At 42.1% G+C, this 27317-nt stretch overlaps 1 protein-coding gene across 1 annotated transcript in view; it reads left to right on the forward strand.

Annotated features, from left to right (window-relative positions):
• Window positions 1–26671, forward strand: part of NEXMIF (neurite extension and migration factor) — a 1312151-nt gene extending 1285480 nt beyond the window's left edge. Inside the window, exon 6 of the mRNA XM_078688836.1 lies at window positions 10548–26671. Within this exon, the coding sequence (XP_078544962.1) occupies window positions 10548–14779 (4232 nt within the window). The 3' untranslated portion in view covers window positions 14780–26671. The remainder of the gene's footprint in view (window positions 1–10547) is intronic.
• The last annotated feature ends 646 nt before the right edge of the window (window positions 26672–27317 follow it).

Genomic DNA, 27317 nt, shown 5'->3' on the forward strand with positions numbered 1-27317 from the left:
GTACTTCTCTGTGTCCTCCCTCGTGGAGCCTGCAGTGCTCGTGGAGGGAGGGGGTGATCCTGAATGCCAAATGTGCACTCAGGAGAGTAGCAGCACTAAAAAAACAATATATCTACGACAATTGTGGTGCTCAATGTGCTGTATTTTTGCAGAAACTCTTAGTTTATCAGTGACAGATCAACACATGGGGATACATAAAAAATGCATTTACAATCTCCCTAGTTATTGAATCTCACTAACAACCCAGTCTTCAATTGATGTACACATAATATTTGCAGCAGTATTTAGCGGGCCCGTACCCAAAAATAATAGGATTGGTATGGGGCCAGTCAACATAAGAGTGAGAAATGAAATATATTTACAATCAACCTACATTTATAATCAAACAAAGGATTAACAAAAAAGGAAAAGACAATAATAAAAAAACAAATTACTCCTTTGAACCTGATAAAAGACTCTATACTCAGACACTAAGCAATAACATACAATCTTTAAAAAGTACCTAATAATTAGCAGCCTTAGTACCTGTGTTTCAAAAAGAAAGAGCAATGTACAACAGCGCACACAAAAAAGAGAAAAACACAGAGGGTACTTTTAACTGGCGAAAATACAATGGCTAAAATGATAAATGTTCCTGATCACACAGCAGGAATTTCCCTGGTCACACAGCAGGGACATGCGGTGTCTGAAAATACCGTTAGCTACGCGGATCTTCAGATTAGCTTCTTCTCCATTAGTAATGAAATGGAGGCCCTCCCTTTCCTTATACAGAAAGGCACACTGACATGATAAATGTTGGAAAGGCGACTACCTCAACCTTTCCCTTCCCTGTGGTGCTATATTTACAGAGGAACCTTTAAAATAAATGCTGGAAAGGCGACTACCCCAACCTTTCCCTTCCCTGTGGTGCTATATTCACAGGGGAACCTTTAACATAAATGCTGGAAAGGCGACTACCCCAACCTTTCCCTTCCCTGTGGTGCTATATTCACAGGGGAACCTTTAAAATAAATGCTGGAAAGGCGACTACCCCAACCTTTCCCTTCCCTGTGGTGCTATATTCACAGGGGAACCTTTAAAATAAATGCTGGAAAGGCGACTACCCCAACCTTTCCCTTCCCTGTGGTGCTATATTCACAGGGGAACCCATACAATAAATGTTGGAAAGGCGACTACCCCAACCTTTCCCTTCCCTGTGGTGCTATATTCACAGGGGAACCTTTAAAATAAATGTTGGAAAGGCGACTACCCCAACCTTTCCCTTCCCTGTAACCCTATATGTACAGAGGAACCTTTAACCGCTAAATAAATGCTGAATAAAAAAGCTAAATGTAAAAATAAGCGTTACAAGATGACAGATGCAATCCTTCTTTGTAACTACACGAGGCGCAGCAATAACATTGGGCTAATTACAGTAAGAGAAACACATACATCATGGTAATACCTAACTGTCAGGCTCAGTCTCAGTTTCCACATAGCACACAATCCCTCCTTCTGCGCAAGATCAAATGGCAAAGTCAATAGACAGGGAGCATGGATATACAGGCAGGAGTACTGCTGCGTCACAATACTACACACCTTTCCTCTGCACCCAAGAGAGAGAGAACACTAGCAGCGACGGGCAGTCAATCGATATGATGCTTACCCATGCGCTGTGTTCCTCCCAATGGCTCGGTCGGAGAGGAGGAGTGCCAACTGCTTAGCAGCCTCGTACTTCCTCCCTTCAATCCAGATGCATCCTGTTCAGTTGACTTTAACCATCGCGTCGGGGTCACCAAGATGTCGGAGGGAGGATTAATTAGGGGTCAGGGAGGTGGGGGGCCTCGCAGGGCTCAGAGCCTGCACCGGGGAGTTGGAGAGAAAGAGAGCCGGGGACCTAATGGGACAGCTTAATTTGTAACCGGTGCTCCTGGAACGCTTGCTCTAAAAATAGGGAAAAACAAATATATGAGCCTCTGAGACTGTTCCTGAGAGTTGTACAAGTTTTATTAGAAGACACAGCTTCTAGAAATATTCAATGATATCACAATAAATCACATAGTACTTGGTCCTGCTCCTAGCATTCTCTTGAAAGTCGCTTGGACCAGTTTGGATTTACAAAATACAGTTGCTATGAGATAGAGAATATGCTTTAAGTACACTTGTGAGCTTTGAGGCAGATTGCATAGAAAAGGTTAAGCACATATTATTGGGTACACTCACCACTGTATACAAGTTATATCCTGCTAGTACAGGTTAAACACCTTAAATGCAGTGAAGATAAAACAAGGTCAGAGAAAACATAACATTTCAAATGGTGAAATATAACTTTGAACGCAATAAGGAACAAGCATTTACAATGCAATGGTTTCGCCTTTGGAAAAGTTAGAGCTATTGGCATTGTAAATGTTAAAATTTGTATTTATGATTTGGTTTTGAATACAGATAAATAAATGTCATTTGCATTTACATTGTCATTAGCTTAATCTTTCGCAAATGTGAGACCTATTGTACCCTACGGACGAGCTCAGCAGACAGCAATTACTACCACACACACACACCCAGAGCCACACACACACACCCAGAGCGCCACACACACACACACCCAGAGCCACACACACACACACACACACCCAGAGCCACAGACACACACACACACCCCCAGAGCCACACACACACCCAGAGCCACACACACACACCCACCCAGAGCCACACACACACACACTCCTAGAGCTACACACACACACACACAGCCACACACACACCCAGAGCCACACACACACACACACAGAGCCACACACACACCCAGAGCCACACACACACCCAGAGCCACACACACACCCAGAGCCACACACACACCCAGAGCCACACACACACCCACCCAGAGCCACACACACACCCACCCAGAGCCACACACACACACATCCGGTGCCCCACACACACACACCCAGAGCCCCACACACACCCACCCAGAGCCACACACACCCACCCAGAGACATACACATAACATGAACTGCCTCTGGTTCCATATTCAGATCTGTCCTTCCAGAGTTGGGCGGTTTCATGGCGCTGTGGTCACTGTTTCAAATGCACAAGTTAGAGCTTGAAGCCTCGAGTCTGACGGTGGGGGAGGGGATGGGAGGGATGGATGTTTCTTCTTAGACTAAGAAGCCCATGTGTGTGTAAGCGGGCGGCTGGAGTGCTAGGCACTTGATTCCAGCTGCAGCTGCGAGCGCCCCTTGGCCTGGACTCCATTTCCCGAGCTGCTCGATAATAGATGCAGTGTGGAGTGTGCCCCTCCGTGTGAGCTGCCAGGAGTCTCCTGAGACTAGTGCAGCAGCTCAGTCACTGATCACAGCCAGCAGCACCGACAGGCAGAGCTGCTTCCTCACTCTCTGGCGCACACGCAAGTTTTTTTCCTGTTGTTTTTTTCCCCTTTTGGAATCGGGTCCCTGGTGAAGCTTTTCTGCAAAATCGGCATCCAGTGGGACGAGCACCTTGCACCCAGGAGGAGGACTGTGCATGCCTGGACTCCCTCCCGCGGCGACGGCAGCGCACTCGCAGCAGTAAGTAGCGCTCTCCACTGGAGTGCACGTGTGTCTTTTTAACGGGGTAGAGGGCTTGTGGTGATGTCCTGCTCAGGAAGTCAGTGCTGAACTTTTTTATGGCAGTGCACATCTGCAGCGTTGCTGCAGCTTCCTGGCCGAGCATGACCGGGGGCTCCGCGTGTGTACCTGCGGGCTGTGCCGGGCCCGGCTGTGCTGCCCCTGCCAGTTGTGGGGGTCTGCAGGCACCGCACCCCTACCGCCCCGGAACTCTTCGCCCATTGATGACAGCTCCTGCCTGGCGCTGCTTGTCACGGTCCGACTCGGAACTGAGGCCGCTCATTCAGAGATCTCACCGGGCGGAAACATAATTTAGGTCCTGAAGGAAGATCAATGTTAAAAACCTTGCCTTTGTTGGAAGTCAATTTTTAAGTACTTCAAGATGGGGTTTCAGGAAAGGTAGTACCTATGGAAGTAATGGAATGAGTGGGCCGCGGTCATCAAATGTTTGGATAAGGGGGGTTTTGCTGAATAAGACACAAGTTCTTACAAAGAAGTCAAGAACAGAGAGAATCTATAGCTGACTTTACATCTGCCTGAAGGAGACCAGCTTTTACTTGCAATTATTGTGAGTTTAAAGATGAAACCACATGGGATCAATGAATTGAAAGAACCAGCAACAGAAAGATTGCTGTCAGCTGTAGACGCAGATCTTGAGTATGGAGTAAGTCTTTCTAGGGCTATCGAAAAGTTGGATGCCCATTTTAAGGAACTATCGACTCCTGGGGAATTATCTCCTGAGAACGAAGGGAATGTGCTTTGTGGAAAAGAAGAAAGCGAGGAAGAGCGCAAGGATGTAAAAAATGGACATTGGAGCAAATCTGAACGTCCCTGTGAAGTGAAGTAGGACATTGTGATTCACACATGTTTCAGACGTGGTAACAAGGCTCGTGCAGCTTCTGCTAAGCCTTGGCCTGCCTAATCTCAGGCCTGTTTTAAGTGCAGTCGTCAGGGACATTTTGTGAGAAGGAGTCGCAGTGTACGAAAAACCACTGTAGCTCAGCTTGATGGATGTGAATGCAAGGTGCATGATGATGCTGTGGTTTCAGTGAGTACTGCCAGGAATTTGGAAACTTGGCAAAGGTTTCTGAGAAGAGTTTTGAAAACCGGCAGCAGGAGTGTGTTTTTATCTTGTTCTTGGAAGAGGTTGTGTATTCCTACTCACTTGCACCTGGACGGCTTTCACGTGCATAACTTGCCAAAGTGTACAGTCCTGTGTGCGAAACACCTGTGCTGGAGCGCAACGGAACTTACTCTCATTATGAAGAGAAGGAAACATTTTTCCCCATGGAGTAACCCCTTGTAGTCTATATGAGGAAAAGGTACCCCCTGAGTTAAATATAAGGTCCAAGAGTAAAGGGGGGAAATAGCAATTATCAAAAAGAGACACTCTTATCTGACCTATATTTCTTAACTAAATGGCCTCCATTGGGCTCATACTAAAGGCTGGTACACCATGCAACAATCAGGCAGACTGATCATTCAAAAATTATATATATATCTTTTTTATTTTCTTGAATATACAAAATAATGTTTAAGCAATTTTTTTTATACGTCTGAAAACTTTTTTTTATATAAATTCATATCAATACAATTTGGGCAAACCTAATACAATGATTCCTTGTTATTAAAGTAACCCCTTGTGGTCTCCATCACCATTTTTTAGTACTTTCTCTGCCAGTTCCCGGCCTGAAAATAGATTTACTCCATTCCTTGGCAGGAGTAAATCTGCAGCAACTTCCAGGATGGAAATGAGTTGGGAAAAAGTGCGTGAACCCAAACTTGCAAGGCATTCCCGGGCTGCTTCCTCGTGCCGCAGCAGAGATGTGTGTGGGTGACTGGAAGTCCCCAGGAGTCAGTGTTCTCCAGAGGCTGGTGGCCGAGGCGAGGATGGGGTTCAAACCCACGTGCATAAGACTCAGGTGAATTTATGGGGCGCCTCGTGGAGTCCTCGGACAGTAACACCCCGCCCTCTAGTGCTCTGCGGTCCACGCTTCTGCGCGGCTCAGGGGCCGAGGTTTATTGCACCAACAAGAGGGGTGAATGTTCACTGCCTTTGTATCTCAGACATTAGAATCCTCCGCCCACCTCTTTGAGGTCAATGTCTGACTTTCTGTTATTTAGGAGCGAACTGCAAATGGGCCTGTTGCGCAAATGCTTTTGAGAATTTTTGCGGCCTTCGCCTTTAAGTGTTAGGGTTCCGAACTCTTAGCGCCAAGACGCCCTTTGAAGCGTATGTGCGCTATGTAAGCAATCTTAAACCACATTAACATTGAGGTAAGGGCACTCTGCTTCTACAGCTGGCCCTGTCAGGAAAGCCACCTACAGAAGGGCGGCCCGACTCCAGGCCGGGTTTTGTGTGTACCCCTTGGACGAGTGACAAATTTCATTCATGGCTTGAGTGCGAGTCAAGCAGCCCTAAGTAAAGCCCACCACCTTCTTAAGCACCCCCAGCCCCGCCCCAGAATACTCCGCCCCAGCAGGTTTTAGGCTTCAGATCCGAAGACCGACCCCTCCCCGGTGACCCCCACCCCTTTTAATAATTCAGTCTGGGGGAGCCTTTATTTGCCCGCTCCGCCACAGCCCCCGCTTCCTCGTGGATTCTGGTTTGGGTTTCGGGATTAGGTGAAACTAGAGCGCTTTAAACCGCTTTTGGGAGCTGAGATTAGGCGCGGCTCAGGTGAAGGCGGCTATTTTATGCATGCTTATATTAAACCGCAGGGATGAGGTGCGCTGGCATCCGCAGGTGCTTGGAAGGAAAGCAGGCCACGGAGACCCCCCCCCCAAAGACCCGCAGACTAATCAGTGGAAACAGTAGCGGGTCTCAGGAGCGCCGTATCCATTGCAACGAGAGCCCTTTGATAACGCGCATTTAAGAGGCTGAAGGGTGACGTGTACCCCGATGCCGTGCACACCCCTGGCTCGGAGCACCGCCTCTGTAATGGATACAGGGATGGCATTCGAGGATTACCTGCGCCCAGGAGCTCCCTGGGTATCCGAGCTTTAAACGGCTCGGACAGGTGACCCCTGCTTCAGTGGCCATCTATGGAAACAGACCCTTTAAACCCCCCATGTCACGAGGTGCACGTGTGTGTTTCACCACCGCATATCACAGTTCACTAGGGTGGAGCTCTGGTGACCAGACAGGCATCGATAGAGCGACAGAAAGACAGAGGGGGCAGGTCGTCAGACAGACACAGACAGATCAAAACAGAGATACACGAACAGATCTAGAAACATAACTTGATGTTTATTGTATTGCACATGGAGGTGTAGGGGCCACACCCAAGCCTGGTGCCAAGCCAGCCACAATTCGGGTTAACTTTATTGGCCGCAGTCATGACGTCAGTCTATGAACCGTTAGGGCAGAGGTACTTCTCTCATACCCAACAAGTGTGTTTTGTCCTACACCAAATCACTGCACGTGTTCTCCCCTCCCTCCGCTACAGTTTTCCTGCTCCAATGCTACTCTGAGGCGCGAGCAGCGGAAATTGTTCTTTGCAAAGTAACTGCTGAAAATACACGGAGAGCGGGAGGGGGGGCGGGAAACAGACAGGGGGAAGAAGGCACGGAGGGAAACAAACAAAATACACGGAGAGCGGGAGGGGGGCGGGAAACAGACAGGGGGAAGAAGGCACGGAGGGAAACAAACAAAATACACGGAGAGCGGGAGGGGGGCGGGAAACAGACAGGGGGAAGAAGGCACGGAGGGAAACAAACACGGGCTTACCTTCACTGCAAGGAGAGAAAATATCGGACACAAGCTTCCGGATTTTGAGGATTTGTGGGCGCGGAGGGGGGCGGGAGAGGACACGAACGGCGAGAGGGGGGCGGGAGAGGACAGGGGGGGCGGGAGAGGACACGAACGGCGGGAGGGAGGCGGGAAACGTGCACAGGACAGCGAGGGGGGGGCGGGGGCGGGGAGGCACACGGAGGGGGGCGGGAATGGACAGCGCATCTGAAATCACTTGCAGTGAAAGGGGAGGGAACGGGAAAAAACGAAACTCCGCCCAGGGAAAAAATCTCGGGAACGCCCCCGAATCTGGTCCGGCCTTGACGGACAGATCCGGCACCCAATGGCTAGCCTCCATTTATGGAGCTAGCCAATGAGAGCCGGGGGACGTTCCCGAAGTCCTTATTGTTAACAAAGGATTTCACCTGCGCCGAAAAGCTGCGCAGAGCGCTGCCTTCGGCAGGCGAAACCCAAAAAGCACTTCATACAGCAGAATATACAATAGAGCAGCAGAGTCTAGAGTCTAAGTACATGAAACAAGGGCTATCGCGAGAAACCCCTGGGAAAAACTCCTGTCTGACACTCAAGTGCAGACGCGGAGTAGTTCAACGATATTCTCGCGGACCTCCTTTTTATATTGTTCAGGGGTCACGTCATCTCGCGCCACCTCGTACCACATACCCTTAAGGGTCACTCACGCCCCTTCCCGGTACCTTTCCCATCATAAGTGTAAATGTGGCCCCTTTCTCGTAATTGTGTGGCACGTACGCCAGTCTAGACTGAGTTCCTGGCATTTTGACTGGAGGTTTGTCATTAATATATCATACACAACACAAATGTGTTATTATTACTTTGACGGATTCTATTCATGCGTTTATGTGCCAGTCTGTGATACTGATTTGCCACATTTATCCTCATTTATCGGACTAGCTTTAGCTGTGGTGGGAACTTCCTCTTTCCCCGTTCACAGCTGGTAGGTGGGGGCCTGGGGTGTGTTGCAAGATTAAAGAGGAACTTGATCCTTATCGTTCGTGAACCTAGCATGCAGTAGGGTGGGGGCCTAATGAAGGAGTGCGAAGCCACGCAGACAAGTGGAGCTGGGTGAAGCACGGGTCAGACCTGTTTTCTGCTTCTGCTTAAGCTGATAGAAAATGGCAGTGCTCAGGCCAACGTAACTGAGACCTATAGTAGGACAACAGTAGGGCCTACACAGGGGTTCATGCTAGCTAAGTGATAAGAGTGTGCTTGGGTAACTATGCAGTAAAATTATCTCCCTCCGTCACTATGGACATCTTTTATATGTATCAAACCCCTCACAGTCACCATACCTACATTGAGAAATGATGTTGATGTGAGTAGAAAAGTGGGTACTGTAAACAGTGTTTACTCTATGGAGAGAGTTTACTGTGTACCACACTGTTTAAAGACCGTGAAACTCATGAGAAATACACCACAGCGAATTAAAAGTTATCTACTAAGAATAGTGTACTCTCTATGCAGCATGTCAAAAAAGACACTATTGGCTTAAAATAACCAAGACCTGAATGTGCTAAAGATCATACTAACTGCAGACCTCATACCATGGTAAAAACTTTACAGATAACCCATCTTCTGAAACAAAAGAAGCACATGTGGAGAAGTGTGGCTCAATGGTTAGAGCGGCAGACCCTGATGCAGAGGTCTGGCCCGGGACCAGGGTTCAGTTCCCGCCTCGGACCTGATAATTCTTGCCTCTGTGCCTATACTAATCATGGGTCCCACTCTGCAACTCTGGGCAATAGCTTGCTTAATCTCCACAACGGCCCCAACAGTGCTGGGATGCCTGGCTTTACCTTGGGGGTGCCCAGGAGTGGGCATTTCACAGGGAAAAGCTAGGAAGGGTTCCACAGCGGTATGAGTTTAGTGCCAACAAACCCCATGGGGTATAAGTGCGCTTTACAAGTACAAATTCATTTCTTTTCATGTGCATAGGTTAGTGTCTGGTGCTCACAGTCTTCTATCTTATGTAGAAATTGTCACTCTGAGACAATTCTGTCTAATAACTCAAGGCTGCTTACAATACTTAGCAACTACTACATAGAAGCTTTCCCTGTTGAAAACGTTTCCCACTGAACCAAAAATCTTGTCTGGAACATACTGGACACAATTCATCAACTGTTATCTACACACAAAGTTACTCTTAAATACAAAGATTTATAACATGTTCAAAACCTCTACACACCTAAGATGCATTAGAATGAAAAGTTTCGTAGCTATCGTAAAGTAAAGTTTCAATTCTATTAAAGAATTGGAGGCGAGGATTAGGCTTTCCCTTTCTCTTTGATTTCCCCAATGTACCATGGGAAATGTAGTTTGTTCCAATGTTTTGTTCTTTGATAAAGGCTGCTGTGATTAAAAGCGAAGAAAGGGAAAGCCTAATCCTCGCTTCCGGGTCCTGCAATAGAATCAGATGCATTTTGTAAACACTTACTCCCATTAGCTGGACGCAGACTGTACACAATTAGGCAAAAAGAAATATGGTAGCTACCTGCCACTATGTAAACTATAAAACAAACTAACACACTCCTACGGATGATGTCATCAGTTATATCATTTGAACATGTCATGAGTAATGTAATATGTGAGGTCATAAGCATTGCACGGCAGGGGCTCTGCTTAATATAACTGGTACATTCCTATGTTTTTATTAAGTTCAAAACATTTATGTTGTCACTTATGAATTCACCTAACTAACGTTACTTTGGTTTTGGGTTTTTTCACAGAAATTAAAGTTTTACAGAATTAATTTTCATAGTTTAATCTTCTTATTTTAAAAGGAGGTTTCAGGCTAAACGTGCCTCTTAAAGATTCATCCTCATTGGCAAACAGAGACATTTCACCCTAATAAACATAAGTAAATGTCATGCCCTGCTAGTGAACATTTTGCCTGGTATTTTCTGGATGGATACTTGAGTGAGGGGTAGACATCTGAAATCATGTTTTTGCTGTCCAGACTGAAAATTACAGTTAAAAATGTAATAAGAAATGAATGCGACTCTTCGAGGGACAAAGGTTAATGTATCGGGAAGCCCTAGTTGACATGTGCCTGAGGTTTGCATGCCAGATATTGTAATCATCCTATGTTTTATAAATCCATACTGACATGCATCACAGAATGTAAACACTTGCATATTCAATGTGAAAGGAATCCCTGGTCCTAAAGATGTTTCCATATTCTTTTTTTTATCCAGCATCAGATGACCTGGAGAACAATGTGAAGTGTTTAACTGCTGAAGATCCAGAAGTTGCCTTTCCAGCCTTGTCAATTGCACAGAAGGAAACTGCAGTGTGCCAGCGAATCCTGAATCCTCTTACCTCGAAGGAATCCTGCATACTGAGCCCTCCATCTCCCTTAAGACTCCCAGACATCCCTGAGCATGCTTCGAGTGACTCCTCTGCTAATGCCATTTCCCTTACGTCCTGCGTGACCAAGGGCTTGAGCTCATGGTCGCTGCCAACTGACTGCGAGAAAGCCCCGTTCACCATCATGGAGCCTGGTGCTATATCTTCCCTAACTGGAGACTGCCTGATGCAGCAGAGCAGGACCTGTCTGGGCTGCTTCATTGAGGCCAAAGATGGCATTGATGCAGAGCCTGGGATAAGCTTGAAGGTGGGTGATGTGAACAGGGACTACGACGCATGCTCTGTGTCTGATATAGGAATCCACTGCATGAGCACGGGCGAAACCATGCGATATGGAGATCAACTTCTGTCAGACCAGCTCCTAAGCTTCCCTATTCACAAATCAAGAGCTGCAGATAAAAGGGATGCAGAGAAATCCGACAGTGATTCAGAGGACCCAACGCCGAAAAATTATTACGAAGGATTGCTACTGGACAAGTGCAATGGGGATGACGGCTTACTGGCAAACCCCAACCAGGAATGGGGTTATTTTGAATCTTTTATTAGTGAAAGCAAAATTGAGCTGCTTGACCTCTGTTCCAAGAATGAACTCTCTGTCAATCTCTTTTCTGAGGAAGATGTGGACAATTATATGTTCGACGATGATGATTCAACGCTAGGCAGTGATGTTTGCTCCTTAAAAATTAGATATGAATCTTTCCAGGACAGCGTCAGGGAGAAGACCACTGCATTGCAAGAAGATGCCCAATTGAATTTTTTCCCCAACATGTTTTCTAGTTGTACAAAAAAGGAGAGCAAGAATGCAATAAAGAGGACCAGTGACCCTGCCCAGTTCAAAACTGAGGAGGTGGTGGGGGGGTTGTGGGATGGGGTGGAAGAGGAAGATAAATCTGCCTTAAGTAAAAACTGTAACAGCACAGATGTTGTCCAGTACATTAGTGCGAAGAGAAACCACTTCCTGGACTCTGTGAATTCAACAGAAGACTCTGGCGAGTTCAGTGATGACAGCACATGCACAGAATCTTCCTATGATGCATTGAGGGAAATTAAAGACTGTACCAGCTACCTGTCCAAGGAACATCCAAGCTCTTTCATTCAACAGAACTATGGACTGAGGGCGAAGCGGAAAGTAAGGTACAATGATGATTACTTGTATGATGTCGATTCCATAGAGAGTGAAAAGCTCCCCGAGAAGAAAGAGGGTGTTCCTGATGGACTGCCCAAGAAGGAAGACGATGATGACTGGTGTCCAAAGAAAAGACGGAAAGTTTCCCGTAAGGAGCCACCAGTTGTCATTAAATACATTATTGTAAACCGATTCAAAGGAGAAAAGCATATGTTGGTGAAGTTAGGCAAAATTGATGCAGATGAACCAAGTGTTACCCTCAGCAAAGATGTGCTTGACAAATATGACAAACTGGCTCCTTTAAAGGGTTATTGGCAAGATAGACGGCAGAGCAGGCTTGAGTTTCTGAAATCGTCCATGTACGAGGGGCAGAATATGTATATCAACGGTGCTAATGGAGCACTTCTTCCCAGGAAAAGAAAATCCAAGCTTGCAAACAGACATAGGCTCCAAAGAATTCAAGCAATTGAGCAGACAGTGAGCCCACATGGCCCTTCCAGCTATGATCAGAAGCATGGCTGCAGCAGCAAAGATGTTCCAGGCCTCGGAGGCATTCATACATTAACCTCAGCCACATCCAGCTGTGAAAGTGGATTATACCTAGGCCACATACCGGGTCCTGCCTCCATGAAATGTAGATCATTAATGAGAGAATGCATGGGTGTTGGGAAGAAAGTGCTCCGGAGGATCAAATTTCGAAGCGAGGCCAGATTGAAAAGTAGGAAAATGAAAGCTGAGCAAGATGAGGAGAAAGCTGACCTAGATGCCGTGGTGAAATCTCCTCTTCTGGAAAATGATGACCCTGTACCGACCATAAAAGAAGAGACTAACTGTGCCTCAGACACCACCAGTCTGTCTGAATGCCCCATGGTTAATGTTGCTACAAATCCAGAAGCTTTACCAGCTGCTGCCTGCTCTCTTGACAAACCTGTGGCATCTGCAGACATTTCCACCAGTGTTGCTGTTATCCCTGGAGGTTATCTGCAGACATTACTTGATTCTTCAGATTCAAGTCAAACAGCTGTCACGTACTTTAATCACAATCCTCCTGCGCATCAGTCAGTTGGTGTGGTCCAACCAGAAAATGATTTTCACTCACTACAACTTGCTCAGAGTTGTGTGCTCTCACCTCCTTCTGAATCTGAATTACAGCAGTCCCCACACCACTTAGAAATGGAGGCAGGCTTTGGTAACATATGGCATTCTAAACCTACTAATAACCAGCCTGAGTTTATCCCCAACGTGAGGGACCGCTCTCTCCAAAACAGCGAGTTTGGTGTCCCTGCAGAAAACCCCAGTGCTGGCCACATTCATGCTTCTGGCTACAATGAAATGCTTGTAAATAACAGCAAAAGGGTGTATCATAAGAAATATGTCCATGAAAACCAGCTACAGTCTGAAGATGCTTATCAAACGTCTTGTAACTTTAATAATGGAGATGGTCGTTTTAACTTCCAACGGGGGACTGTCAGCACAGATAATGGCAGACTCATTAGTTTTGATTCAGTAGGCTCATTGTCCGTTAGTTCAAGCACCTATAGCTCTTTAAGCTTAAAGTCTTGTGAGAAGGATGGGGATGATGACATTAACGACGATTTCTTGGCCCACTGCAGTCCAAAACTAGTCATTCAACAAAGTATTGATGAAATAACCCCTTTGAAGGAGTCCAGCGACCTCTTAGACATTTCCAACTTCACACCTGATAAGTTCAGGCACTCGTCTCTCTCCGAAATGTCTCCTCCGGACACCCCCAACCTTTCCCCTCAAATAACAGGCTCCGAAATCAAACCAGTAGGTAACTTAAAAAGCTTCCACGAAAGTTTCCAAGCAGGTCTAAATAATGAGAAAATCAAATGGAACTGCTCTGGACTTCAAACACAAGAAACAAGTAATAATGGATTTGAATTGGATAATCACACGTTTCAGTTCCATATGTTTAATGATGAGGATCCTGTTAGTCTTCTTGAGAAAGATGCTGGCCTTTCCGCATTTCATGAACAAGCCAGTCAGCTTGGCAAGGGAGCAAAACCTAAAAAGAAAAGCGCAGCCAACAAAAATAACCAAAGCACCACCCAGAAAAACAGCAAGAAGAAAACACCCAAAGCCAACAAAGCTACTGATAAAACACCAAGCAAAAGTAGCAAGCAAACTTCCAAAACCCCAAAGAAAGGAAAGAATGCAAATTTAGTCAATGGAGACCAATCCTTAATGATAGGCTCAGCTGGTTCCTTTCTTAACATAGTCTCTAACAAGGCTGTGGGTGATGGCATTCAACATTGTGGACCAACCTCTTTAAAAATAGGGAGGCATGACAGTGAATGGCATTTGGGCAAAGATGGTAATACAGGCTGGTCGGAACCTAGGTTAGGGAATGCTAACATTCTTCTTGATGATGATCAAAGGGAGTTTGAGGAGCCGTCTAACATTCTGTCGAACATTGCCTCTGGCATGGCAGATGTCCAGAGGTTCATGATGGCCTCTATAGAGCCATTGTGGGGGCCCATAGGCCATAATACTGTCCCAGATATATTGCGATCACCAGAGTCAAACAGCCTGAAACTGAAAACTCTTAAAATTTTGGCAGGTACGCAGCAGGAGTCCAAGAAAAAAGTGAACAGCAACTCCCCGGGCTCCACTAAGAACCATAAAGCAACCACCAAGGGCTCCCATAAAAACATGAAATTAGCTGCCTATGACCCGAGCCGTCCCAATTGTTCAACTGTTTACAGCACTGACATTCATTCCACCTTTTTTGATAAAAACTTTTGCAATTTGAGCACTTTAGGCAATAATGCACCAACCCACAAAAAGTTGTACCGTCACAAATCAACTTCTAAAACAATGCGAGAAGAGAACTGCAAGGTAAAGCGACCTGAGCGGGATCCGGTGCACAAGAACTCAACAGTGACTGCGTCTTTTGAGAAACTGAGGTAATGGGGAACCAAAATGGCTCAAAAACAACCTCTTCATTTCTTCTACCTGCCTAAGCCCGCTGTTCCTTGTTTTTCCTTTCTTAACAAAAAAAAGGAGAGCTGCATGAGCGAGAGACTTTTTTGTGTTTCGTTTTTTTACGCAAAATATTTGCAAAATGATATGCATGAGAATAATTAAACCTGCAAGCTACCTAAAGAATGACCACTTTCTGGCTTGGCAAGGGTTACAAATTACTAACCAGGCTAGTGGTTTTTGATGTTTTGCTTCTTCGGTTGTTATTGTTTATTTATTGCAAACAAAGTTATTCTGTGCTACTTATAAAAACAAAAAAACGTTAAAAGGGAAAGACTCTTTTCCGAACCTGTTTTTGTTATTTTTACGAAAAATGCTTCTTAAAACATATTGAACTATAGGCCGATAGGATGAGATATTAAAATGTTGTTATTCTTCATGTGGCTTCTATATGAGCTGTGCACCTCTGTCTCTACTGTTTGGTTAAACCTCAAACTACACCTTACAGAACCAGCTACATGAATGCAAGAATCAACGTGACCCTGCTTTGGTAAATCTACCACACTCCATTTATTCAAAAGGGCATCAAATTCTTCGCCAGAAGATCGTACAACGTTCTTCTTGAAGCAGAAACATTTTTTTGGGCCTATTTTTAAAGAGACTTGTTTTTCTAAAGAAAAAAGACATTAACGTGATTTATTTTGTCTGTTTCTTTTTTTAAAATAATAATATAATGCCTTGTGGTCTGTCGAAATGTTAAGTGCTAAAAGTGCAAAGGTTTGCATTGTGGGAACCATTTGTTTGAGAAGAAGCTTAATCTGGTATTCTCTGTGAAAAAACTGTATAGTCATACTGTTGTACAGTACTATTATGCACTATTATCCAGATGAAAATGTGCCAAACTATGATCAAGTAATTGTACATATTTTTACTATATCAGCATTGAGTCGTGTTTTCTGAAAGTATGCCTTTATTGATTTCATACCAACATTCCACTCTTTTAGTGATCACATTTACTTTCCCCACTCCCTTTAAAAGCACCTGTAGCTAACGAGAAGATTTTTGTGCTCGATTACACAATGTACCAAAACGGCGGACAGGATAACTTAACGTGTGCCAAATGTACTTACCTCATTTCATGGATTCACCCTATGGTTTGAAGCTGGTGAAGGCTTCCCATGAACATTGGAAGTCCTCTTCTGGGGAAGACCAATGACCAGTGCTCTTTCCATTGTGTTCATGGTGCAGGATGCTGGGAAGGGTTCTATCCATGGGTACCGCAGGAGTTGATGTCTGCGCGTTTCAGACATCTCTCCTGGGGAGATGACGCGAAACACTGACTTCTGATCGTGCTCCTAAAAGCAAAACGTGTAGCTGATGATCATTGTAAGTGTAAAGTTCTATTGAAAATATGTTGGATCTCGTTTTATATATTTTATAATACTTACCTGCCATCATGCCGCCACAGAAACAGAGTAACCTTTTATTCTGTGCACCTAGAATCACACTCATTTTAGAATTACTTTTGTTTATTGCAGCTTACTTTTCCTGGAGCCGTTTTCGTAACCTTTGATTCAAATTATTTTCTTGTCTTTGTTTCGATGATGTTTTTGAAGTGTTTAACCAGTATTGCCAATAATAATGTTTTATTAATTTAAAGAATATATATGGATGCACATATACACATATCTATACATGTGTGTATATATACTTCATATATATATGTATGTATGTAATAGCTATATCAATTTACGTGCCAAAACTGATTTCTTCGACTGAGTGCATTGTGCCCTAGGGAATGCTGTGCTATTCCCGATTCTGTATGTCTGAGCCAGGTGTAGGTGACTGGGGTCTTCTTCGGTATAACAATCATCATGCTGCAGCATACTCAATAAAGGAACAATGCTTTAGGTCCTGTTGCTGCTGGGAGCTTGCACGCTTGGCCTTTGCGTAGATAACATACCATAGATACTAAACATATGCAAGTAGCTCGTCTGCTGGCGAGTTCCTAGGGGCATATTGATGTTGCATGAGCCACCTGGGTTTTTATTTTGTTATTTTTTATCATTTATGCCCACAACATAGTCCACCTCCACATCCTTTGGGCCAGTCTAAGTAGTCTCATAATTTTGGACAGCAAAGTCAATAACGTTTTTGCTGTGGCTAAATTTCATCCCTCAATTATGGTATTTGATTTTCTAATCTCACTCAGACAGCCTATTGTGCGGAAAAAAACACAGTCCTCAGCTTTTCATGTATTTGGTAGAGTAACTTACATACAGGTTGAAAGAAAGGACTGTTAAATTGTAGGGCTTATTTCCCACACATTTAATGAAATTCTTTAGAACATTTTCCAATTTTCTAGGAATGTGTTGTTTTCTTTTTTTACATTGCAAGAGAAAAATATTTGCAAATTAGGTTGGACACCTTTGAAAACACCAGAAAATGTACTTTTTGTGGATTATTTTAAGCCAGTTATATTTGTGGTAATGCAAACACTGACCCCTTACAAAATAATTTATTGCAGAGATGATTTACCAGTAAAAAAGGGAGAAGCATGGTCTTAAAATTCTCCCCTTTTACACACAATGGTAATTCACTTATGCCCGTCTCGAGTATTTCTAGATTCCAGTCTCGACTGCGCCCTGCTGTAAGTATGTCTTCCATGGAGTGTATTCAGGATATTTGCATTTATTTGCCCTGGCACGATTGTAAAAATGGATCTTAATATGGAAACAAGAGTTAGATTAGAGCACATATCCTTTATCTCCCATTCTGCAGAAATGGTAGTGTGGAGGTGGGTCACTATGCTTCTTAGCTACTGCCTTTTGAACAGCATTCTGCCACTGGCATTTCTGCCTCGACAGTGCTGTGTGTCTTGAGTTCTTACCACAGTGCTCTAATTTAGGGATTGCTCTTTGAGTTAGAGGGGCCTGTGCCACATACTCATTTTGGTTGTGTGTGCTCTTTTACTGACAGTATTTTACTCTTGCACAGTGAGGAAACCCATAAGACATTTGTTGCCAAGATGCTGTTTATAGGATGAATGTGGGGTCTTAACACAAATTACAGAGAAGAAGAAAGTGAATATATTTAAGTGGCCTGGTGGAGATAAGCCTCAGAATCTCTATTGTACTGATGTGTCACATATCTGAGTCGCCTTTCCTTTTCATCAATCATATCTTTTTATAATTATGTTAAACCCATTTCCTAAAGTGCCATTTTAGTGTACATTACAGTGATAAGAGCAAATGACACTAACACTGCATACATTGGGGGAATACGTTAAAGAGCATACCATTTTCATATTATCAGCCGTTCTATTTGTTTAGTAGGTTGTCCTCTGACGCTTCTGTTACTATAAAGCAGTGTTAGAAATGAAGGCATATTTATGGGAACCTTGATAGGCTCTTTGTATTTTTGTTACTAGGCGCATGCAGCAGCATAAAGAAGCTTGCAGTATAATTGTACTGAAAAGTGAACACTGCGCCTCTCATTGTACGACCCATGCCCTCTGCTCTCTGAGTCCCTCACTCTACAATCGCTCTCATTTTTCATAACCATGTCCACGCACACCCACCTATAACACCTCTGTCACACATATCTGCTCGTAGGCATGGCAGGTGAGGAGTACATTACTGCACTTAGGACTGATGAGGGGTATGCAAAGAGACAAGAACAGGCACAGGACATATATCAGGAAGAGAAGCCCTGCGGAGCGGCAAAAGAGAATCTATCTGTAGCTGTGTTGAGAGCAGAATCCCAGCCATCGTCTGTGGCCAACTTGAGGTTACCAGCTGCTCGTGAGTCTGTCCCTATCTGTGTGTACAGCGAAATAATGAAGGAAATCCAGCAGAGTATGGGAGCAGTACACAGTCACAGATACTCTGACCTGAGACTAACCTTGTGCCGCTAAAATCCAACAAACGGGAAACAAGAATGAGCCTGCCGGGCTATCTGCAGCGGCACAGCGGGAACCCAACTTGTAATTAAGGAGCCTTCGGCTCCAGGACCAGCTGCTTCTTTAGAACCAGGAAAAGTGAAAATCAAAACAAACACCAGTTCATAAACCTACGAATCAAAAGAAAGTAGTAATGCCTCATCAGTTTACTCACTGAGCGTAAAGTATAATTCAGCATATTTAGGAATGAAAATCATATTTTTTCTTGATACAGAAAAACTCCCAAGCTCTAGGAAGACTTTGAAAATTGTGAACTTGACCAGCTTTTTCAGTAAGCTGAATGCCACGTCACTTGACCATATTCCCAAAGTTCTGGTAGTTGAATATAGTAGCGTCTATTAGGCAAATCAGTGCTTAGATGCATTGATTGGTTTCATGGTGCAGACCATCCAGATTCATGTATATCCACCGTTCACAACTCTCCACTTTCTTATTAGTAACAGTGTTAGAGAAAATATGTTGGCCCCTAGCAGTTTCCCCTTCGCAAATTAAATATCCTTTTGGTAAAAATTAATAATGTATCTCATCTTTGAGCTTCCTTAGCCACAGGCTACCATTTTAATATGTACAATGCATATTAAATCACTCATGAATTGAGCACTCCAGCAGCTATCAATCCTTGACTACAAGGCCCAATGACAAGAGTTATTGCTTGTTGTCAAAAGCTATCCTTGAAATTGTTGGGGTTTTGTGAGAAACCATACAGCAGTGTAAGGTTTTGGGAAAAAAAAACTGTAAGCTTGATGTGCATGACAGTATCGGCTACATTGTGATCATTTGAAAGCAGCGATGTGCCACTTCTATGTGTTGCCTTAAGAGGGCATTTGCAATAAAGGATTGCTGTTAATTATTTGTCGATCAGTGCAGATAGGTCCTTGGGTAGGTCTGATGACGTGAGCGGACTTCATTACACTTCTCCAGAAGAAATGTGAACTGGAATTTTTTTCTAAACAATATCAATATTTCATACAAGAGCATTTCCAGGTGTCCAAAAATATATTTTTATTTCAAAGTATGGACATTGTAGTGTAACTAATGCTTTCCTTATAGCTGCCAATTCCGTTGATTGAAATGATGCATTTTAGCCTTGATGATCAAACATGTTAGTGCAGAAGTCTGGTGGACAGTCTCCTGTTTCTTCCTTCAATTTGTGAAGTACACGTCTTTTTCTAGAGGTAAGGGGGCGGGTACATCCACCTTGAACATAAGACCCTTTAATTGAAATGAATTTACTGCCAATTTGAGCACGATAGTGGCACCAATACGAAAGTTTTGCGGGACATAATATTTTGGTAGTGTTCCCTTTCTTTGCCCAGGTCGTATTGCCCGATTAATTGTTAATTGTGATTGCACATTTAGATGGAGAACTATGGACAATTTATAAATAATTTCCGGATCGAGCGTGCAACTCTTGCCCATTTTATGACATTTCCTGTGAAGTGAAGCTCAGACCCGGCCCTGACAGAAACACACCAGACCATTGGAATGGCTTTGCTAGTAGCACCATGTTTATTGTCCTTCTGTGTATTATAAAGAGTAACGACTCGGAAAGTTGTGTTTTTCTGCATTCTACAATAATTAATCTAATGTAAAAAGCACAAATTCAGCAATTCACACCAGTTCCATTTCGCAGGCCCATCAACAGGTCTGAGAACATAACACATTTGCCATCATCAAAATATTACTCATAGTTGTTTGTGCAGCAGCAATTACAGTGTGTGCTGCATGCTGCTGAAAAGATCCATCTTCTTACTCTCTGCATAAATAAGTGCAAAACTGAATGTTGCTTATTTCATACCCTTTCATAACCTAAGGATTTCATATAATTAAGCTGATTTTTTACTTGATTTAGGCTAATAAAAAAAAATGGACATTTAATAATGAAGATTGCATCCTACCAGTACATGTCGAAACCAAATGATACCTTGAGTTCTTGACAACTTTCCAAATGTAATTTCAAATCAGTTGCAAGTCTAGTGTAAAAAATTCAACAGATATAACATATTCAAAAATGTACCCTGAGCATGTGCTGTGTTCAGTTTGAATACTTTTTTACCTATGCCAGTACAACAGTGATGTCATTGTTTCAGGGTGAAAACTATGCTCCGCTTCATGGCGCACAATGGAGCATTGACTATTTGTCCAACCACTTCAAACAGCAGATTACAAGGCTATTAGAATACAAATATTATGCTGCAATGTGTACACTAAATGAAGTTCCACATTTGCATTGAAAACGTTTCCTACCACTGAGCACATCAGTCTCTACTTCACATTATAACATCTTTAAGACCACCAACTCTACCAACTGTGGGCAATTTAATTCTATAGAATAGGACTATTGTGTTCCATGGAAGAGACCTGCGATTAGTATTAATCCATGACAAACCAACCGCCCATCATCCTCTCATCAAGTTACCAATGTGCATAAGCACTTCTGTGTCAAGTTAACTGATGGACATCGCCCCCCCCCACATTATATTCTGTTGTCATTACACAAGTCCCCTTACCACTTAGAGATGTAACTTTTTCAGAGTTATGAGGAATTCATGTTGCCACCACTTTGCACCTGCAGCAGCAGCCATTCCTGATCTTGGTTTTCTTCTTTATCCAGGCTAGCTTGAGTCAGTCATTCATTAACCCTGCTTGCACAGCTATACTGATTGTCAATAACGGTCCTATATAGTCTATACTACAGACAGAACCTTTAAAATGATTATGCAATGATGAGGAGAGGTGCATCATGAAATTTCAAGACCTTGAGTGGTTTATATATGGAGACCTTAGAGAACTGATAGATTAGGAGTATCTAATGGGATTTCTGACCATAAATGTGCTATTCCAGATATCTTTTTAATCTGTTAAAAGAACAACGGTGGTGTTCTGAGCCACATGTAAGAATGGCATGAAAACAACAGGGCCTTAAATATACCATTACATATTTGTGGTACTTCGTTGTCCAGCTTCACCAAATTCTCAGCTGTGTAAATCATTTTTAAAAGCTTGATGCAAATGTCATGACCATACATGCCTTCTCCTAGCACCATGTTTTGTTTTTCCATGCATCTTATTTAGTATGGAGCCTTACATAAATGTTGTCACTTTCTCACATTTTGTATTACTGATCCATATTTACAAAATCTCCTTTAGAGCTTGCGGTTTTCCATTAATCGGCACCTACAATGTGGCAGGTGACCTTCCTAGTAGTTACCACCTCTGCCAGATGTATCTGGTAATGCCAAGTCCCACTGAATCAAAAAAAGTCTTTGTCAGCAAAAGGATGGCCCTGAATATGCATTGTTTCATCTTTCCAAAGGTTCCAGTGTGTATTTAAGTTTCATGCATGCATGAATTTTACAGATTGTTTACAGTTTCTGGTCTTTGCCCTAGGTGGCTGAGTTTCTACAACTTGTTAATATCTTAACTTAATGTGGAAATTCACTTTCCATTTATTATTTCTTTTAAAAAAATATCAATGCTTTTCCTTTTTTTAAAGAATGCTTAAAATCGAAAGCTCTGATTTTTCTTGCTTAGAAATGTTCTTGAATATTTGCAAAATCATACTGGGCCATATGAGAAACTGACAAAACTCTCAGTTAATGGAAGAAAACATCAGCAACAATATGGAGCATATATCTTCTAGTAGTATAGTTTCTTCTTTCTGGCGTCAGACGACAAATGGCCTTGTAAAGTTGTCAAATTGTTCTCTAGACTCGTACAATTCAATATTTTTTTATTGAATTTCATATTTGTCTTGCGTTCGAAACTGACATCTTTATATTGCTTAAAGTATTTGGTAAAAAATAAACAGTGATACCTCTCTGCACATAGAGTGCCATCTTCTCATTTATTAGAATCATCCCATTTCTTTATACTGACCACATGGTATAGACAGTTTCGGCAGTTCGAGTTTTAATACCTGTGCCATTAAAGAAATTCCGGTACAATGAAGGACGATGTTTGTTTAGCATGCATCTTCTGTGCTGTCAAGCTTAGCTCCTCAAACTTCAAACAAACCATCTGCCCTGAGTTTTTATTAAGTTCATAAATGAAGAAGCATCACCAGCATTTTAACTAGTCCCGACAAACAGTTTGAATTTTTAAACTTTTGAATTTGTTGATCTTATTGTTGCTAGCCTTTATAGTAACACCATTCAATTTGGGGGGTTCTAATCAGTAGTGGAGAAAACACTGATTGATTCTAAGATTTCGTAATCTACAAAGTTGAGGCGTAGTTCTATTCAGCAAATTCTCTAATGTCTTATTGTTTACTAAAAGAATGAAGAAAGCTCCCCGTATATATGCTTGTCAAATGTCTGTTGACATTAATGATGGTTGGCCTCCTGTATGGAAGTTTGGAAGTAAACCAAGGAAGGCATTAAACAGTCAGTTTGATAAAGAATTTAACTGAATTGTATATGGTTGTACCTGGTGACTGAAAAAAACACTGTTAGAATGTGTTCCCCATCTGTTGGAAGAGTAGTTCGCTCTCAGTAGATGATTCCAATCTTCTCTGACTTGTTATGTGCTCTCTCAAAAAGAGAATACAAGGAATAACAGTGTTTAGGGCAAAGTATATAAATCTTTCTAAGCATGCTTTGATGCCTTACCTTACTGATCCATATTTGTTTTTACATTTCCTTTACATCTACACAGTGATCACTTTAAGCTTGAGATGGGTGCTGTTAAGATTCCCAGATTATATCTGGTATAAATAACACTTTACAAACATACACTTTATATTGAAAGAGTTATATCTTCATAAGAAGTGCAGGATCAGAGTTATGTGGTCTGCAAACTGAACAGAATCCTATACAGATCTTTGTTATTTTGGCTTCCTGCATGCTTCGTTGTTGATCTCCAGCACATGTCATTCCCCTGCACACCACAAGAGTCTTCCATATTAATTCATTTTAGAAACTCAGGTTCCATAGCTATGTATTTCTCTCAAAGCAGTTCAAGCATTTCACAGCACTGAAACTCTTTCTCTTCACTTATATCTTCTCTTCTTATATTTACTCCCAATTAATCTTCAAAATCTCTACAAGTTTCCTTTTCTAAGCCTTTCTGTCCATCCACTAACTTATTTTGTTACTTTAGTTTTAATATCTCTTCCAGTGCAAAATATTCACAGACTAGATGCTGGGCTTTCCTTCCTTTAAACATTTATACATGTGCTCCCATCCACATACTAGGTGATTGTATTTCCCTTGCCCCTGCATCCTTACCAAGTTCATTCCTTACCTCTAGCCGAATGTATGTCCATTTTGTAATCTTGTTGGAATGCACCATAAACTTTTACAAATAATCTCCAGTTCAAATCTCCATAATGGCCTACTGTCATTTCTAAATAGTCTGTGGTAAAGATTAGTCTGTAGCATTGGTTTTCTATCACTACCAACTTTACATAAAACTAAGGGATCTGAGGACACATAAATTAAGAAGATAGATTCCAAAGTGGTAAAATAACCCTTGAGAAACGCATCTTTGGTAAGCTGAGTAACACCTGTTACGGTAGATTCTGGGTACATGGGAGTGTGCTATTATCAGTAAAACCATTGGTTGGTTGTTAGGATTTTGTCATCAGTATGAAAGGCCCATTCAGTGATAATAATGACAGTAATGTATGTTACACATGCATTAGGGCCTATTGCTACCAATATTGTACCAATTAGAAAATCTGAACTACTAATAACAGTATAAACTATAAATGACAAGCATGCTTTTGATGGAAAATTATAAAGTTGCAGAAAGCTAAAAAACCATTAAGAAGGCCTTTTTTATTGTGTGCAAACACATCTTGGTGTTCTTTTAATTATTTACATTAGCGATGTGAAAAACAACCAACCTCTCCTCCAACAATATAGAAAATTCACATACAAGCAGGTACGCATATAACTAACATAACTATAAAGTAATTAACAAAAAGATTTGCCGCATGTGCTGTGGTATCAACGTCACTTTATTTGCAAATTATTGACCTTTCCCCCAGCTTTTACAGCAGATCCATGGCTCAACCAAGTGAACATTTCTCAGTCATAACAAAGTCGCGCATGAAAAACTTTACAATTTACAATATCATGCAGAACAATTGAGAACACCACATGGCAATGCTTATTGGTTACTGATGTTCCTTTACATCCTTTGTAACTGGTGTTTTCTGTTCAATAGTAGTGGGCTGGGGGAAATGAGAGCTCTTTGCCATCCACTTTCTTTCTCATCCTTTCACTCCCATTTTTAACATGCTGACCATCCCCTATCACTCCATCTGGTTTCCCAACCCAATCACTCTGGCTTCATCTTCAATAATGGATATGGTTAGTCTGCGTTGGAACCCATAGAGAGGGAGAGCATTGTGGTACGACTTGTTTAGTTCACCTGGAGCATTTCCCATATTTATTTTTTGATAAATATGTACACATTTAGTGCTGCAGGCAACTGTTCCTCTTTGACAACTGCCCCCAGGTGTCTGTTGCAACTTACATTCATGTGGAAGTTTTATGAATATTAACAAAGGAGCCACACACCAGGAAGGAAGCGTGTCAGTTTTATAGCATGCCGATTTTCTCACTGTGCAGATTTCAATTTCTTTCCCTTACATAATCTACTAATGCCTCTTTCAAAAACAACTGGCAAAATATCAATGGAGTAGGACCTGCTACTGCCTTTGCTGAAGCAGTTTTCTTTATCAAGCAAATTTCACTTGTGTAATGACAGATGCAGAGTGCTGATATCGAGTTAACCTGCCCCAGACTGCTCATGACCCAAATATTAGGACACCAGCATGTGCAAAAAAAAGAAACAAAAGTACAATGTTTGTGTACAGATTAAAGGCTCTGTCTGATTCTCAGGTAAACAAGCGACACAATTGAAAATGGAGCAACAGCCATCTTAAAAAACATGGATGAAAGAAGAGGGATGTTTCTCCTGCATATATCACAGGGTAATGTTGTAGATTTTTCTAGACATGGTACAGGGCTCTTCGTGCACAAGTGTGCATGACACAAAAGATGTCTGTCATGAGAGAGATTATAAAATGTATGTTTCAGAAGCACAAAGGTAGAGAGTAATAAAGAAAAGATTTGCACTGAATTCTATTTGTTTTCAGTGGTAAGTGAGTTAGGGATGGAAGGCATTAAATTTAACAGTATAAAACATTGACTGTTTAAAATCGACCACTGCCTACATATATCTGAATGTAATTCTCCTTGACTCCACAGAACATTTCCAGCACTTTGTGTGTTGATAGTGTTTTGTGCTGCTACCCAACCTTTTATCTCCAGCAAACCTCCCCATGCGTTAAGAAACACTGACTGGCCCTTTTTATGAATGTAACATGATTTTACATTTGACATTATTATTACACAGCTAACGTTTTATCATTGTTGAAAATTGTTCACTTTTCCCCCTTTAGAATGAGCTTTATAAATATGATGTAGAGTCTATTGAAGAATAAATCTTGAGGACTACTCTAAGACACCTACAAAATCTTGTATATTTTTGAGTGTGCCAATTTGTAAAATATTTTGTAAGTGTATATTTTTCTTAGAAAAGTGCTGTGAAGTGTTCGTATGTGAGTTTTCCTTTTTTCAACACCCAAGTGTGTTAATTAAAGGATATATACTTAAAGGTCTCTGGTTTTAAAAACCAAAATACAAATGAAAAAGTACCATTTTGTTGGAAATTTTGTAATAAAAGACAATGTTGTGAAAGAGTGTAGTGATATTGTGTAAAGGAAAAATTGACAACTTTGTGAGCTCCTTGCTGTTTTATAGATTCTCTTGTAAATTATTCTTGTAAGATTTTGGGTTTTGTTGTTCCTGTTGCAAAGGTTTTAAATATATGTGATTGATCCTGTATGGTGAAAATGTCATATTGTTACCTTGCTGAGTTTTGTTATATTGTTTATGGAATAAATAAATAAAAAAAATAACAAAAATAATACCTTTCTCTCGCTTTATGATTAGGGGCCAGTGGAACCTCATCAAAATGTTTGAAAGCAATATATATATATTATATATATATATATATATACACACACATATATATTCATCGATGTTTTGTTATAAGCTTAAATCATCTAATTCACCAGTTACTGCCAAAAGCCAGTTTGAATGGGAAGACATTGCACAGCTGATATTTCGTGTTAAGTTCCTTTAGAAAATGGTTCGGTCCCATGATTTGCCATACTCTTGTAGCTACTGGCTTTCAAAAGCAAGTCCTATGAATTTTTATGAGAAATTATTTAAAAATAGGAGTTTACAGTTCTTGCCTGGGGAGAAAGCATATCAGATTGCTGGCCTTCTTTTAGTACTTTAGTGTTGCCTCTAATTCTGCCATTGAGGACCTTTATTGTGGTGTGTCACCAACGCTATGAGTTCATTTTGGTACCATATATGCCTAGGAATACCATGAATGAAATGTTATAAATGTGTAGGCAAGGACTGATATGTTTTTCTCTTTATATTCCAGACTCAGTTCGTTTTGGCCAGAAGAAAAAAGGTTAAAATGTGTGGCCCTTACTGTATCTTCATGCAGTTGTGTGCAGGTGTTTTTTTAGTTAGC

This window comes from Lissotriton helveticus, chromosome 4_1, assembly GCF_964261635.1.
Source record: "Lissotriton helveticus chromosome 4_1, aLisHel1.1, whole genome shotgun sequence".
Lineage (NCBI taxonomy): Eukaryota > Metazoa > Chordata > Amphibia > Caudata > Salamandridae > Lissotriton > Lissotriton helveticus.